The 17,398-nt window shown below is 35.2% G+C and overlaps 1 protein-coding gene across 2 annotated transcripts in view; it reads right to left on the bottom strand.

The window, feature by feature from the left end:
* THADA (Thyroid adenoma-associated protein homolog) overlaps positions 1–17,398 on the bottom strand; it is a 45,214-nt gene that overhangs the window by 18,855 nt on the left and 8,961 nt on the right. For both annotated transcript variants that reach the window (XM_071591557.1, XM_071591558.1), the window contains 8 exons: positions 15,566–15,756; positions 13,758–14,123; positions 13,141–13,296; positions 10,950–11,345; positions 8,618–8,811; positions 8,316–8,486; positions 531–667; positions 322–446 (listed from right to left, as the gene is read on the bottom strand). In XM_071591557.1, coding sequence (XP_071447658.1) covers positions 322–446; positions 531–667; positions 8,316–8,486; positions 8,618–8,811; positions 10,950–11,345; positions 13,141–13,296; positions 13,758–14,123; positions 15,566–15,756 — 1,736 coding nt within the window. The remainder of the gene's footprint in view (positions 1–321; positions 447–530; positions 668–8,315; positions 8,487–8,617; positions 8,812–10,949; positions 11,346–13,140; positions 13,297–13,757; positions 14,124–15,565; positions 15,757–17,398) is intronic.

The raw sequence follows: 17,398 nt of genomic DNA, 5'->3' as shown, positions 1-17,398 counted from the left end.
TTAAGGAAGCAATCACAAGGTTGCTATCATGAAGCAGGCAATAAACACAGCAATTACTATTTTTGTTGGCACACATTAATAAAAGGGTTAACTAAATGATTTTAAACTTATTTACTCACTACCCTTTGTCCTCTGATGGCAATTTCAATGGAAAAAGGAGTATACAATATGTCTTAAGGAATTCTAGAAAATAACTCATTTTTAGACTTAATTATCATGTCCAATGCAACAATTTCAGAGTGTAAATATCATTCGCCTTGACTGGGACCGCAGTTTCTTTGGAAATTTAATTATCATGTGATTACAAAATTTGATCGATACCTCTTTTACAGTTCTCCAGCTGCATAACAAGAGCATCTGAGCAGTTACTGGATGTTTTAGGATAAAATCTTGATTTCCATCCTCCAAGGCTGAATCAACTTTTTTTACAGCATCATGGTGACTTGCTAGAACATATCATACCACATAAAATTTCATTAACTTGCGATAAGATGTGACCATGAGTTTTGAATTTACAAAAAATGCCTTACCTGGCTCAAAATCCATGGGTAAGTGGCCTTCAGGTGATGAACTATTCACAACATGAATAACAGCTTCATTTAGTTCAAAGCAAAGAGTAATCAACTTCAAAATAAGAGCTTTCCACATGGTATTTTCTGCAACTTCACTATTGAAAGAAAACAATTGATAATATGAAATATCATGTAGCCACCACAAACCAGGGACATATTCGTTATACATCTATATTAAAATCTAACACAAATTTATCAAGTGAAATGAACATATTACCTTGATTTAACAAGCACAATGAATCTACAACATTGTTTCTCTAAAGCATCACCATACTATTTTTTCTGCTATTCCAGGTTTTGAAGAACTAACATTAAATTTCCCTTCTTAACTCATCATTTTTTCACTGTACTCCTGCCTAGCTGTTTTGTCGCCCATGATGTGAGACAAAGAATAAGCTAATAGCTAGAAATGGAGCAAAAGCATGCATACCACTAAAATGATAATACTCAAAGGTTAAAAAAGAAATAAAAAAATACTGATTTGCATACAGAAGGTAAAGATGGGCAAAGCAGGATTTTTTCTCAATGAAGTAAATATAAATTGATTCCAATAAAAATTAATTAATGCATCGAATCAGCCAATTTTTTTCATAAGAACACCTTATTTACCAAGTTTAACAATACTAGATTGAGGGAAGAGCAGCCACTCATTGAGTGAATGGTTAGCATTAAAAATGACACAATATTATAACTGATAACAATATTAACCTACTCTTTAAAAGACCAAAATTAAAAATTGAATGAGAAGTACATGCATTACGTGAGCAGTGGAAATGCATAAATATGTGATCTTAACTCTTCAATTTGAAGTTTGGTATAATTTTTTAAAAAAGAACACAATTTCCTATTCAATCATCACAGATGCTTTTTAAGGCAGATTTTCATATAAGAATAACAAATAATAACTGTTAAGTGAAGTAGCCGTAATTAATATGCGCAGTTGTTTGTTGGTTTAAGGTATATGTGTTTGAATGAGTGTTGGATGAAGGGTTTTTTGCATGAGTGTGTGCGCTGCTGTGGGTGTAGTGTTTCATGTTGTTGACTTTGCATGTGGTATTTTTCCTTTTTACGGGTGCTGACCTAACACCCCTGCCACATGCCCCTGCGGCAGCTTGCGGGGTATTATGTAGATGTAATAAAAACCTGGTCTATAGAAACTCATACAGATTTAAGAGTAAAATTAAATGTACATTTCCAAAGCAGAAAAATTGATTCTAGGGTCAATGGATGTATGTATCTGTAACTTCAGGAGCAACAAATGATCAAATTTGTGATAGCAATTCTTTTGATGAAGTAAAGGAATTCAATTTTACAAGTTAGAGAAATTAAAAATTGGTACAATAACAGTAAAATGATGTTTCTATGTATTGCGTTAAAGTTATGCAAGATTAAGGCATAAGGTATGAGAACAGTCACTTGCAAATGTCATCTGGCAAACAGGTCACTTTTACCATTTTTAAACACCACAATTCAACTGTCCTCTAGGTTGAGTATTGGATGGATGGACAAAGAGCATTGACGATGACCAGAAATTATAATTACATTCAACCTTCATATCAGCCTAAACCATCAAATGTTTTTTTAAAAAATAAGTCTCAGTGCAGGGTTTCATAGCTGTGGTTTGTAGTAAAAACATTTTCACTTTTTGAAGGCAACAACTGAATCTACTGCAGTCACATTTGGTTCGAATGTTGAGACAGCTCATCAGAGAAACAGTAGCAAATGTGTTAATAGCACAAAAAATTATTAATTTGCAGAGAATTTTTAAACCATCCCCATAAAAAAAGTTCAGGGTTTGGGGTTTGAAGTCTCGGGCTATTAATATAATTGGCTTTCAACAGAATGTTTGAGAGTAAAATATCTAACTAGCTCTGATTGAACTTCATAAGCCAGGTTGAAGGTCTAGCACAAGAGAGTTGGACCATGGAGACGAAGGACTTGAATTCACGTCAGCATTCAAAATTTGGGTTTTATTAGAATTTATGCATTCACTGCATCAAGATAAGATTTCACATGAAAAATATGTTTTTAGTATACCATTATTAATGCAAATACTCATGATGTTTTAATATTTTATCTTAATTTACTCAAACCGGATGTATCATGGCGGCCAGTAATATCGTACGAGCCTGTAGTGGCTGCAATAATTCCTTGAATCTAGGCGAAAAGTTTATTACTTGTGAACTCTGTCCACTTCTTTTTCATTATAAATGCTCCGGCTTAGACGAGATAGCATGTAAAGCGCTAGCAAGCTGCCGGGATATTTTCTGGAGATGTTTTTCATGCCGTACTAACAAGTTCTCGATCGCTAAGATGGCGGCCGACCTAGAAGCTATCAAGCACGACGTAAACAACCTTAAAAGTGTCCGTGAATTGATTCAGGACAAACAGAAGGAAAACCCTTCGTTCGCAAATGTTGTGAAAGCAGCTGTGGAACCAGTTCAACCAAAAATTCTTACTCCCGAGTACGAGAAACCAGTCACGCGTCAATCTAAGTCTGCGATCTCTAAAGAAAGAGCCCCAGAGCAAATATGTACCGTTTCCGAGAAATGTGATACATTCACTGCTGCCACTTTGAGCAAATCTGCCCAAAGTGCCCGCAATGTCGAATTGTGTGACTCCCCTGAACCTGAATCTGTTATGACTCTTAAACCTCGTCATCGCCTTAATGCATCTGATGATGGATTCATCCCTGCGACCAATAAACGAAGACGCCGTACTCCTCTGGCGATAGGATCGTCGGAGAAGATGTGCTCCCTCGCAGGTATTCCACGACGATCGCATCTTCATGTATGGAATCTCAACTCCAGCACAACTGTGGAAGCTATTCAGGAATATGTTCGAGAGGAAATTCCTGATCTGGATACTTCATCGGTCATGGAAGTTGTCAAGCTCGAAGTGACCCGCGGCAACCATGCCTCCTTCCGCATTTCAGTGAATAGTGAGCTACGGGAAACCCTCATAAAGCCTTCATTTTGGCCCAAATATGTGCACGTCGGAAATTATTCTTTTTGGAAGACACGCCCGACAACATCGACAGGGTAGCGAAGTACCTCAAGGTCCTGCACATTAACATTCAATGTCTTAGTAACAAGTTGCTGGATCTTGAGGTCCTGATGAGTGAATATAAACCTCATGTCCTTTGTATTAATGAACACTGGTTGAAATTAAGTGATTTGAAATTTTTAAATCTACCTGGATATTCCATCGCCGATGTATTTTGCCGTTCAAAGCATAGAAATGGAGGTGTATTGGTTCTAGTTTCACAGTGTGTGTGCCTTTTCCCGACCTGTTTCTCACAGGATTTTCTCAATGAAGAGTTGTCCTTCGAGTCCTGTGTCGTGGGTCTCAGTGTAAATAATGTCGCATATCATTTATTATCTATCTATCGTTCTCCCTCGAGTGATTTTAGTGTTTTTCTTAACAAACTTGCCAAACTATTAGAGCTAATTCATGATGCTATACCAAAACCTAATTTAATTATAACTGGGGACTTTAATTGTGATTTCGCAAGTAATTCCAAAGCCAAACAGGAATTCTTAGATATCCTTACCTCTTTCAACATTTGTGTTACTAATACTGAACCCACTAGGGTAAACGGCCTTTCCTCTACTATTATAGACAATATCTTAACAAACATTGATTTGGGAAAAGTAAATACTGAAGTAATCAAATCCCACATATCAGATCACTATCCTCTTCGATGCAAGATTTTAATTTCTTCTCCTAGTCACTGCAAAAAAATTTATAAAAGGCAGTTTACAGAGCAAAACTTTATTATCTTCAATTATATGTTGAAGTCCCATGATTGGTCTGATTTATACCAACTCAGATCCTACAATGACTCATTTGAGTATTTTTATTCTTCATATCAATATTACTTTGACATTTGTTTTCCATTGGTCTCCCACAAAACTAGAAACTTGTCCTTAAATACTAGAAACCATTGGGTCACCGATGAAATACGATGCCTCTCGAAAAAAATGAAGGAGTTAGCTATCTCTTATAAAAATAAATGTAACTCGATAGACTGCTTGGAGTATAGAACACTGAAAAAAACGTACCGTCAAAAGTTACAACTGGCTAAAAAAACATTTAACAACTGTAGAATTCTCAATGCCGATAACAAATCTAAAGAAATTTGGAAGATTATAAAGGAAGCTAAGTGTTCTATCAATAATCATCATGATTTCAAATTACAGGACTCCACCGGTAATGTTATTTCTGATTACTCTCAAATGGCATCCAACTTAAATGACTTCTACTTGTCCCACCAGACTACTACAAATACTCCAATTCCTGTTAATTATCCTCTAATCCCAAGCCTGTCTAATTCATTGTACCTGCTTCCTTGTACTGAACTGGAACTGATGAACATCATTAAAAAATTCCCTAACAAAAGTAGTCCTGGTACAGATGGTATCCCAGGGATTGTGATAAAAAAATCAATTAATTCTATCAAGGAACAGATACTCTTCCTAATTAATAAATCCCTACAACTTGGTGTTTTTCCTGATGCCATTAAAATTGCCAAAGTTGTACCACTTTATAAAGGGAAAGGTAGTGAGCAGGATATGAATTCTTACCGTCCAATATCTTTATTAAACCAGATAGGGAAACTATTTGAAAAGGTCTTCCATAATCGACTTACATCATTTCTTGAATCTTTTAATCTCTTGTCTGGCTCACAGAATGGTTTTAGGAAATGCAGATCTACATCTACAGCCACCTATCACCTCGTAAACCTAATTCTTTCAAATCTTGATAATAGAATTGAAACCTTGGGACTATTCTTTGATTTTTCCAAGGCTTTTGACCTAGTTAATCATCAGTTACTCTTGTCCAAATTAGGACACTATGGCATCAGAGGTATCCCTTATAACTGGATCAAATCTTACCTCAGCGCAAGGCACCAACAGGTTATTTTGTTAAAGAACGGTACTAATTTTACTTCTCCTAGTAAAGAAGTTACATTAGGTGTACCCCAAGGCTCAGTCTTGGGCCCTATCCTATTTTTACTTTACATTAATGACTTACCAAAAGTTCTGCAGTCAGTTCCAGGAGCCGAGCCAATTTTATTTGCTGATGACACTAACGTAATTGTATCAGCACCATCGTTAAACAACTTGACCTTGACAGCAGCTAGAGTTTCCGAACTTCTTTGTGAATGGTGTTCACAAAATTCTCTGAAACTCAACCCTGACAAGTCTGGACTCATATACTTCTCTAATAAAAATAAAGCCCCTGCTTCATTGGCCATTGACCTAGGGGGAACGTGTGTACCCCAAATTTCTAGATCCAAGTTTTTGGGAGTTGTTATAAATAAAAATGTATCATGGGATGAACACATATGCAATCTTCATAGCAGGTTAAATTCCATTTTCTTTCTTATTAGAAGTATTAGGAAATCTGTAAGCCTTGATATCTTACTTTCAATTTATTACGGAGAATTTTATTCTTTAATTATCTATAGTATTCTGTTCTGGGGTTCTTCCCCTCATTCTGATTCAATTTTTAAAGCTCAAAAATGTTTAATACGATTAATATGCAATGCTCCCTACAATGCACCTTGTCTTTCCTTCTTCAAAAGGTTAAATATTCTGACTGTTCCATGTATTTACATTTATGTCGTATGCATTTTCGCTTAAAGTAATATATCCAATTATATGACAAATGACAACGTTCATTGTCACCAAACCAGAGCCTGCAGAGACCTGCATCAAACTTATTGCAGGACTTTAAATACATCCCTGGGGCCTAAATCAATGGGCCTCCTTGCACTGAACAGGCTCCCTTACGATTTTAAGTACGTAAAGGATCCAGTCCTGTTCAAAAAGAAATTAATATCATTTTTAAGGAAAGAACAGTTTTATTCTGTAATGGAATTCATGGAGAAAAAATAACCATACTGAATATGGAATATATTTTATGCAAAAAATTATTATTGTGTCATGCTTTTCTGAATTTCATCATTGTTTAACATCTATATGTACATATGACGTGTCCTATACACTTATCTGATGTATCTATTACACTGTGTCAGTGTCTTCTGGGCAAATAAAGATTATTATTATTATTATTACTCTCTTGTTTTCTTAATATGATATTATTAATCAGTCTCCTCCAAACATGCCCTACTTTTATTAAGAATTTTGTGTAGCAATAAAATATGCAAAATAGTGAACCCTAGATTAGATAGAACTCTCTGTCTGTATCGCTACCTTTCCTTACACATCTGGCATACCTCACACTGTCATCCTCATTCAAGCACTGCTTTCCCAATGCACAACTTGAATTAGCTCAGGATCCTATTTGGTAAGGTAGTAAAGCTCTCTCGTTCCAATTGTGCATTTAAGTCACTGCTCACACATGCATAATAAAATCTATTTTTGGGACGAAAGGCATTCCATGGAGTTATTGATACTTTTAGATTTTTGTTTTAATGTCTTGCATATTCTTAGTATTAATGAAGAAGTCAATTTTATCTTGGTAATTTCATTTGCTTCTCCATATACTGTACAAATTTTAATTCAATGCTCTAGAGTCTCGAAACAATTGACTGTTCATACCAGAAGTTGAGCATTGAATTTCAGATTATAACCTATTTTTTACAAAACCATTCGAAGTATTATAAATAGCAGTAAAACTATTTCATTTTTAACAGTATTTTACCACTTAAGGTAAGATTTGGAAGAACACAGACTGAACATCACTACATTTTTTTGCTCTAACCAACAAGACATATTCTGACAACTGAAACTCCATTAAATTGTTCTTCAATTTTACATGCTTTCAATCTCCCTTTAATCTGTCCAACATACCTATTTTCTTATATAATGTAGTTTCCGGATTTACTTTGCAGAAGTGATCCACAATTCAAAAGAATACACTTTGAAGACAACCTAGGCACTATGCATAGCATCATCATCAGGTGCCTGATCAGGTTCCAAGACCATCATCAGTAGGTTCCAGGACCTGACGATGATACTATGCGTTGAAACCTAGGTCGTCAACACATATATATTTTATGTGGAAATACAAAATGTATCCTTTTGAATTATGCCTATTCTTTTCCTCCTCCTACTTCCCATGCCTGCCTGTTCTTTCCAATATCAAAACCTTCAATGTTCTGTCCCCAAATAAAATGCTCTCATCAATCTTTCCCGCCTCCTTTGAATTTCTTCCAACAGTCCTCTCTCCCTCCCCACTATGCCTATTACCTATTCATAGGTTTTTCTTGCCCCTTTCACCTTTTCTGTCCTCCTCCACCACCACAACTAAAAAGCCTCCAATCTACCTCTTCCTTCAGCAACCATGTTCCCATGCCACCCTCCATACCAAATTTTTACTAATTTTTTCATAATGTTTTTACTCAATGCTCCCATCATCAATTCCATTTTTCTTGCGATAGCTTCTTAACCTGGTGCAATTCTTCTTCTAATGCCCCTACCACTTTGGCCATCTTGGTTTAAAACACTGCCAAGAAGGCAAAACAGCTTGGCTAAAGATAAGAGCTTAACGAAAGGTAGATTATGGGTAGTAATTGTTTCTCAGCAAGTCAGCTGCAAATGCATCTGACTCCAGAGGGGTGACCATTGAAAGTGATGGTGTCACGTAAGAAAAATCTTTGAGGAAGGCAATGAGTAATCACCCTAATTAGTTACAACCAAACGCTGTAAACTAGTCTTTTTTAAGTTTAAAGCCAAAATTGAACTTAATTCTCAGATTTAAAAATATACTTACTTATAGTCTAAGGTGTTCAACAAATGTCGAATTGAAAACAATGTCCCATACATAGGTCCACTTCCAGCTGCAAGCAACAAATTCTGATTTCCAATTGCAAGTTCTTTTCTCAGCTGCTCAAATAGAATCCATATGATGTAGAATGTATTCTTTTGATAGAAACTTATGTCCCTACAAGACAACATCACGAATTAATTAATTATATAAACATATATATATATATATATATATATATATATATATATACACACACACATACATACATATAGAATCATTCATTAACTCTAGCTACGTTCACATACTTAGCTATAATATCAATATTGGGCAGGAAATCAGAAGATACAACTTTAGAAGCTTCTTCAATGAGAATTTTGTCAGCCTCAGAAAATGATACCACAAACTTGAGGAGATATGCAGCAGTGATGCAGTCCGGGGGCTTAACACTTGAAGCCAACTTCAGCCCAACATGTAAGTAATCATGTATCCATGACTGTTCCTACATAAGGAATAAAATTGCAAATATTACATACTAATCAAGTGCCTTACAAAATAATATTTTGCAAGACTACCAAAAAAGCTGTTATTATAATGAGGATGAAAATTGAGATCACTGATACCATTCAACAAAGGCTTTCAATAATAACACTAAGTTCATTTGTCTGCTATGAATAGAATATAGTTTTGGTCATAAATTAGTTAAACTTCAATATAAATTAAAATATCCATACTAAAAGGAAAGACTTGTACTTTTCCACAGATTTTATTATATAGTACAAGGCGTTTCAAAGACTTGCAGCATCATCAGGTACGCCTGATGATGCCACAAGTCGGTGAAACGCGTTGTACCATATAATAAAATCTGTGGAAAAGTACAAGTCTTTTCTTTAGTATGGATATTAAATACTTCCACTAAGTGAAGCCTGAAACAATAGAATATAAATTAAAATAAATCTCCAAGCAGGGTAACATCGGGAGTCCCACAAGGAAGCGTACTTGGCCCGCTCTTGTTTTTAATATATATAAATGATCTCCCAATAAATATTAATTCTCAGATTAGACTTTTTGCAGACGACTGTATTATCTACAGGAAAGTCGAAAATGACAGAGACCGTGACAAACTTCAAAGGGACATTAATACAATGGCAGATTGGGTGACAAAAAATGGGATGGATATTAATGTTAGCAAATGCAAATCCATCACTTTTAGCAATAAGGTAAATTGAAACAATAGGGAATATAAATTCTCAGAAAATGTCATTCCTAGAAGTGATACTGTCAAATACTTAGGTGTATATTTAACTAAGGACTTAGGGTGGGGGCTAAATGTGGAGTACATCTATAAGAAAGCTTTCAAAACTCTTCATTGGGTAATGAGTAACTTCAAAGGGAGCGTTAGAGCAACCAAGGAGAAGGCTTATCAGACCCTACTAAGACCAATTTTAGAGTACGCTTCTCTTGTATGGGACACTCATGAAGAAGGTCATATTAAAAAACTGGAAAAGGTGCAAAGAAAGGCGGCCCGATATGTTCTGGGGAAGCATAGGAGGATGGAGAGTGTGTCTGACATGCTAGAAACGCTGGGCTGGGAACCTCTAGAAACTAGAAGGAAAGTAAGCAGACTTTGTGGAATGTTCCGAATTCTGAAGGGGGAGAAAGCTTGGGCAGATCTTAGGAAAGAGGCGGGGAACCCAAATTTTATAGGCAGAAATGATCACAAATTTAAGGTAAAATGCCGGGCACAGAGAACAAATAAAAAAAAATTTCTTTTCTAAATAGAACAATTGTTGAATGGAACACCTTACCTGCAAAAATATTCGAGCCCTTTCCTAACAGAGTGTATACTTTTAAGAATAGATGTAAGGCATATATGTAATAATTTGATTGATGTGTGGTGTGATGTATTATATGTAATAGCTTAATTTTATTTTTAATTTATCTTTTTTTTTCTTGCTGATTAATGGCTGTAAATGGGATGGGGATTCACTTGTTTTGTTAAAGAGATTTGTGTTTTGAAGTCTGGTTTTATGTACTATCTTTTGCAATTATTTGGGACTTGTGTGCCACCTGACAATGTCTATTAGCACATGTGTATTTTAATAATAATAATATGTAAGAGAAACAGCAAACAGAAAGAAGATTAGAGAAAAACATGGCAACAGTACCAGTCAAGAATAAATGGAACACAAAATGGTAATTCTTTTTCCATGGAGATCAAGTATTACATACTTGAGGTTTTTACACAATACAATAATATAAGTTAGAATAATAAAATGAGATTCTAAATAACTTGGGCCTGCTTCCGAGAAGAGTCCATGCTATCAATACTCTTGAATAGGCTTATATACATTGACTGTTTCAATATGAAAATAAAATGTTGCCAAGAGGACGAAACATGTTTTCAAACTTATTTTTAAATTGCTCCTGAACAAATAATGCAACATTTTTAAAGTTCAAGGTCAACTTCAATTATCTATATGATACCTTAAGTAATATTACTCAGAATTTTGTTTACTCTAGGGAAAAATATGGCTCAACACAAATCTTCAAAATTATTAAACTTGATGGGAACAGTGATAGTCACAATATTGACTAGTCAAATAAAAAATACCCCTAAGTTCTACATGTAGTGTTTACCTTGAAACTGAGGGATTCTGTGGGAAATCTAATCAACATCTTGAAAGCCAAATTTTTATTGCTCTCAAAACTGTCCCTCAAGCAGGTTAGCAACAAATTTGCGAAATCTTCATGCTCCTTGGATTCAAATAGTTTACTCCCATCAACACCCAATAATTTGCCATTTTCAGATGAAAATATCTCATCTATCAAAACTAAAATTTCCAATGCCGATGCTTGCCGTGTAGAATTAGCTCCAGGAAATAAGCATTTGTAGCAGAAAATATATAGCCACTTCAAATATTTATTGTAAGCTTCTAAAATTCTTCTTGCTTTGACTACCTGAGGATCATTTTCCTTCTTCAATTTCACAGTTTTCATGAGGGGATAAGCACTCTCTCTAATTCTTGTTAGGACCTGAAGAAAAAACAAAATTAGGTTTATTAGAAGGATGACAAACACATTACAGATGGATTACATAAATAAATAAATGCACATGTGCATGAGTGTGTGCTCACATACCAGCCAGACAATGCTCTACCAACTAACTTGGCACAGTCCTCATCTGGCATGTAAGAGGTTCTTGGCTAAGATCCCAGGTTATATTTTTTCGATGTAATTTTACTATCTTTTTGTTTTCATTTAAATATGTTTTCTATCCTGTTTTCCCTAGCCCTACACCTAATAGTGTTTTAATTTCCATACATATTTATGGGGAATGCTATGTATACATACACACACCAATATCCATTGAACAGTCAAAGAAATCTCCCATTAGAGACAAAAATCAGGAAGAGCTGGGCACAGAGCAATGCAACTTACACATGCACTTACATTAGAAAGTATTTAACTACAGTGTTAGTATAGGCCACTTTTAGATGAACCTGTTAGAGAATATTGTATCTAAAATATACATATACATGGTAATTTTCAAGTACATATATTACCTCTCATGATTTTTAATATATCGACATTCTAAGCCGAGTACTAAATTTTTGGAGACTCTTTCAATGAAAAAAGGTTAGATTTCATTCAGTACTTTTATAATTCTTAGAAAGAAATATATTTTCTCAATACTCTCTGTATATACTCAACAGATTCAGGCAAGATGCAAAGGAAATTTGTCATTATGAGAAAACAAACTTGCACTTTTCCACAGATTTATTTGTAACATACAATGCATTTCAGTTCATCGGACCATCTTCAGGTACAAGACAAGATTCAAATTGCGATACATCAAGCTTATACCTGTTTGAGGAAGGGTGGGAAAGAAAAGAGTGAGGAATAAGGTAGGTAGGGGGGAAAAAGGGGAAATATGGAAAACCCAAAGAAATAGAGAAATGGAGATGGTACAACCCAGCATTTACAAAGGGAAGTATGATTCCTGTGACATGCACTACACAGGCCAGACCGATAGAAGTTCCAAGACCAGGATAAAAGATAATGAAAGACGCTGGAAGGCTTTTGATGAAATATCACTCCTAGCTAAGCATCTACAACAATCATCCTACTTATGTCAATTAAATCCGGGGATTCTACACTACGAACATAGGGCAAAAGACTTGAAATTTTGGAGCAACTTGAAATTGTAAAATTTAATATGAATGTTATTTTAAATGACAATATTTTTATAAACCACTCTCCTCTCCTCAGAATCCTGCTTCCACAGCAAACTATGAAACTCCCTCTCACCAACAGACTCCACCCTCTGTTTTTTCCCATCCAACCACCCCCTACTCTCCACTCACAGTATGTGTCGAACAACCCTTCCCCAATTATGTCCTCCTTATGATCACTTATACCTCATCTCTCAACCTGCCTCAATTCTTTCCATGTCCCCTTTCCCACCCAACCCTTCTGCATGCTTCCCTCCTTCCTACTACCTGTCACCGGCCTCTAAATTATGACCACAATTGCTTATCTCCCCCCTCCCCTCTTTTTATCTATCCATTTATTTAGCTTCTCTGTTTCCTTTGGATTTTCCATATTTTCCCTCTTTGTCCTCACTTACCTTACTCCTCACTCTATTCTTACCCCCCTTCCTCAAACAGGTATAAATATGATTTATCACAATTTGAATCTTGTCTTGAACCAGAAGATGGTTTGATGAACTGAAACATGTTGTACGTTAAAAATAAATGAGGAAAAGTGCAAATTTATGTTTCTAATACTCCCTCTATAATTACATGATATTCGTAACTAGTGAGCTTACCTTTTTTTGGAGCATTAAATTCTTTTGTTTTAAAGATGCACCATCAGAATTAATATTGTACCACAAAAAACACTTTACTAGTTCTAGTTCTAAAGTATCAAAGCTCCGAGTTGTTTTATTAGATTCCACAATAAGGGATAGAGCTGCCAATCGAATCTGAAAATATAAGAGAAGTGTAAATATAAATGAATTTTAGAAACCTTTTACATAATATTATGCAATGCCAAGAAAAATATGAATTTTTATTATTGTTACACAAATGAAGTATCTAATCAAGTGACTAGAAAATATTAAGTGCTACATAAATAAGAGGTATATGCAAAGGATAGTGCGTTGCAATTAATAAATTGACACCATAACAAATATTTAAAGTTCCAGATATTTTTTACACTTAAAAGTTAACATTTTTATAAACTAATAAATATCAATTAAAATGCTTACAGCTTTTAGAACTCTAGATTGATGGTAACTTTGAAAGTGGCTATTCATAAAGTGATTTCACCAATTAGTATTATAAGGATTAAATTTTAAATTGACACATTTTGCTTGAAACTTCACATAAGCTTAAGTAAAAGTGAAAGTTTAGGTAACTCTCGAGAAGCATCCAAAACACCAACCTCATCATCACCATTTACTAATGCCAGCATCAAACTATCATACTTGATTATTCCTTTCCACATGTTGGAAGCATTTGTCTGTGCATACACTTTGTCCAACATACCAAGTTTGGCTCCAGTTTTTAGGCAAACAATAATAACTTTCAATTTTGAACTCTCAATGGCATCTTCTTTTAAAGATGCCATGGCATAATTCATTATAGCAGGGCATATGGTCATAGCTTTAGCTATGATATTCTCCAGAATGTAGCACACTTTTGATTTAGAATAGGCATTAAATAAAGGAAAAATCCAAATATCCACCCAGTTGGCTTCATTTTCTTCTTTGAAATTCTTCATCATCAGAGACTCAAATGCATTGGATGCCTGAAATAAAAGCAAATTATTATAATTATGAATATGCATTGCTTTTTTCCACTAAGTGAATATTATGGTTTGATTAGATAAATTGGCTAATGATGCTTTTCACTACATTCTTCCATGGATATGACCAATCTGATATTTCAAACAGTATCAGGGAAAAAGTTGAATTCTGAACGTAAATAGTGAGCATTAAGGGGACAAAATCAGCATTTTAACCCACAGAAAAATAGTTCACTACTACATCACTTCTAACTTGCTGGTTATAGCCAACCCCTTGGGTACTTAATTCTACATTGGACGTAATACAGCATTACTTCAATAAATAAATTATCATTGCCAAATACGGCCTTCACTATCATGATACTTTACAATTATGTAGTAAAATTGTAGCTTTGACAAGATAATCTATATAGTCACATTAGCCTTATATCCATAGAAGATAAAGTATCAGCTTCAGCTGGCATGCACATGGGGCTACACATTAAACCTACTGACCATTTTAAACCAGACTACAACTAATCCTAAAAGTCAAATGCTTTATGTTATGAAGAATCAGTATCAGCTGTAGAATATAGTATCACAAGGGCACAAGAGCAATAGAGTTCATTAGTATCATTCTTTTACTTTCCACCTTCATTTGCTATTTGTTACTCCTCTTAAACTTTGTGGACTCACCTTCACTGCATTAAAAGTTACTCTACAACTACTGGTCTTTCTTTACTATGTTATACTGTCTTACTATCTTAATTTAAACATAAGTTTCAGGTTTAACTTTGTGGAATTCTTTCATGATGAGGGTAAAAAATAAAGTTTTCCCTTCCACATAAAGATTTAATATTTCACTATTGCACAGTGAAATATTAAATCTTCATGTGGAAGTGCAGTTTCTTTTTTTTAACCTTATCTTAATTTACACAAACTTGACATATGACCTCCTTCCTTTATGCATTGTTGGATGTTTTCAAACTCCCTAGCCTTCAACATGAGTTTAATAGGTCAGCTGTATATTCTACAATTATAATGATATTTAGTTTTTTCTGCTTCTTTTGAGCTATCTGTACAGAGATTTCATGCATTGATGATTGTGGAGGCCTTGCCTCCCTTGCTACAAGGAAGTTTATGAGCCAGATTGCTAAGGCTTTACATCACTGACCAAAATAATGCTTTTCAAATGATATCATCACTAAAACTAACTCACTGATTAACCAGATACCATTACAGAAACAACAACATTGGACTGACTACCTTTTTCTGCCTCTTAATATTAAATAAGTGTAGCATACATTACTCCAGGGTTAGATGCAATGTTCAATTGAAATTTTCATAGCTGAACTACACTTTTAATTAACCAATTTTTACATTAATTTTGGGTGGTGGAAGATTATATTTCCATATTTCACCAATTAAAAATTCACATTATTAATGAAATGGATATGATTCCTTACATGTGAAGACATTGAAGGATCTTCTAAAACTTCTAGTAAAGTAGAGACTAAATCCGGGAATACATTCTTCAATTTCTTAAATCCAAATTCATTAGCCAGGACAGCCAAGGCAATGTACTTGGATTTTTTATAAGATGGTAATTTGACAACCATATTGATGATAACATCTCCAAAATTGACATCAGAACCCCCTGAAACAAGAAAATTTGGAAACAAAAATTTTGATAACATATAAGATAGATGGTTTACACAAGTGGAAAATAAGATTGTCATATTTTTATTAAATTGAAACTTGAATAAAAGAAAATGGTAGTTCTATAAAAGGCAAGGATAAGTCATGCATTACAGATTTTGCTTTTTTCGACTCTTCCCAATGCTTGTCCAGTCTATAATTCCCTTATTTCAAATTATGAGCAGTAGGTGGAATAAAAATAATAACGCCAAATATTAAAAAAATATTATTCATGAGGTAGTTTGAAAGGTTCTCGGAATCACATCCAGATGTCAGCACTAGCATAAATAGTTTACCGGGCAGTAATAGTAAATCCTTTATGAGTAAACATGCAATGCGTCAGGGCTCTGGGAAGAGATCTATGATGCGGATGCCTCTCTATTTTTGTTCCTGGTAGTAGTATTTAGGGGAGGTGACCGACTGCTGAGGTCATTTGCACCATAGGGGATGGACAGGAAAGGATGAAGGGTGGAGAGAAACCCGACATCAGCATTAGCCTATTCTTTACGAAAGGCGCCAAGGGGCCTGCAGCTTAATGTCCCATCCGTCGGACGGCGTACTCACTCAAAGTGCCCTCCACAAAGCACCTCAAGTAGGGATCGAGATACCTCTGAAAAATACTCATCACCGCCAGGATTTGACCCCGGGCCCTTTGGGTGGGAAGCCAGTACGATAGCCACCGCACCATCTCGATCCCCTTTTTGTCCTGTGTAGTAATTTGTGAAGATGGAAAAAATTGAGAGTTGAACAGCGGTTAAGTATTTCATAAAGAAAGGTATGAAAGCATAGGATATTCATGCTGGCTTTCAGAACACTTTGTACTCTACTCCTTCATATTCAACTGGTGCCAAGTGGATAAACTAGTTTAAGTTTGGTCAGGACAGCTTAGATAATGATCTGCAAAGTGGTCGGCTATAATGCACCACTATCCCAGAAATAATTGCAAAAGTGCATCCAATGGTCATGGAGGATCACCGACTGAAAGCGCGAGAAATTGCTGTAAGGATGTCATCTGAATGGCATTTCATATTTTAACAGTGGAATAGGATTTTAGAAAACTATCTGCTAGATGGGTGCCACGACTCTTGACGTAGAATCAAAAACACATCAGAATGGAAATTTCTGAACAATTATTTCACCTATTTAAAGAACAACCAACAACATTTTCTGGGCTAGTTTGTGACCATGGATGAAACTTGGGTCCACTAATATACCCCAGAGACAAAATAGCATTCAAGGTAGTGGATGCATGCTGATTTACCACTACCAAAAAAGCAAAGACAATATGGTAAGCCAGAAAGGTGATGGCTTCAGTTTTCTGGAATGCAAAAGGGACTCTGCTGATAGATTATCGTCCAACTGGTCAACCAATTACTGGACAACACTATGCTAATCTACTGGATCAACTACAGCAAAAGATAGATGAAAATAGGCCAGGCATGGCAAGGAAGAAAGTCATCTTTCACCAAGACAATGCACGCCCACACTTAAGTGTCATTGCCATGGCAAAAATATGTGAAATAAGATATGAACTGTTGCCATACCTGCCTTATTCACTTGACTGGGCTTCATTAAATTTCCACCTCTTCCCAAGCTCAAAA

This window comes from Hetaerina americana, unplaced genomic scaffold (assembly GCF_022747635.1).
Source record: "Hetaerina americana unplaced genomic scaffold, ioHetAmer1.1.p SCAF_49, whole genome shotgun sequence".
NCBI lineage: Eukaryota > Metazoa > Arthropoda > Insecta > Odonata > Calopterygidae > Hetaerina > Hetaerina americana.
This window is presented reverse-complemented; position numbering and strand designations above follow the sequence as displayed.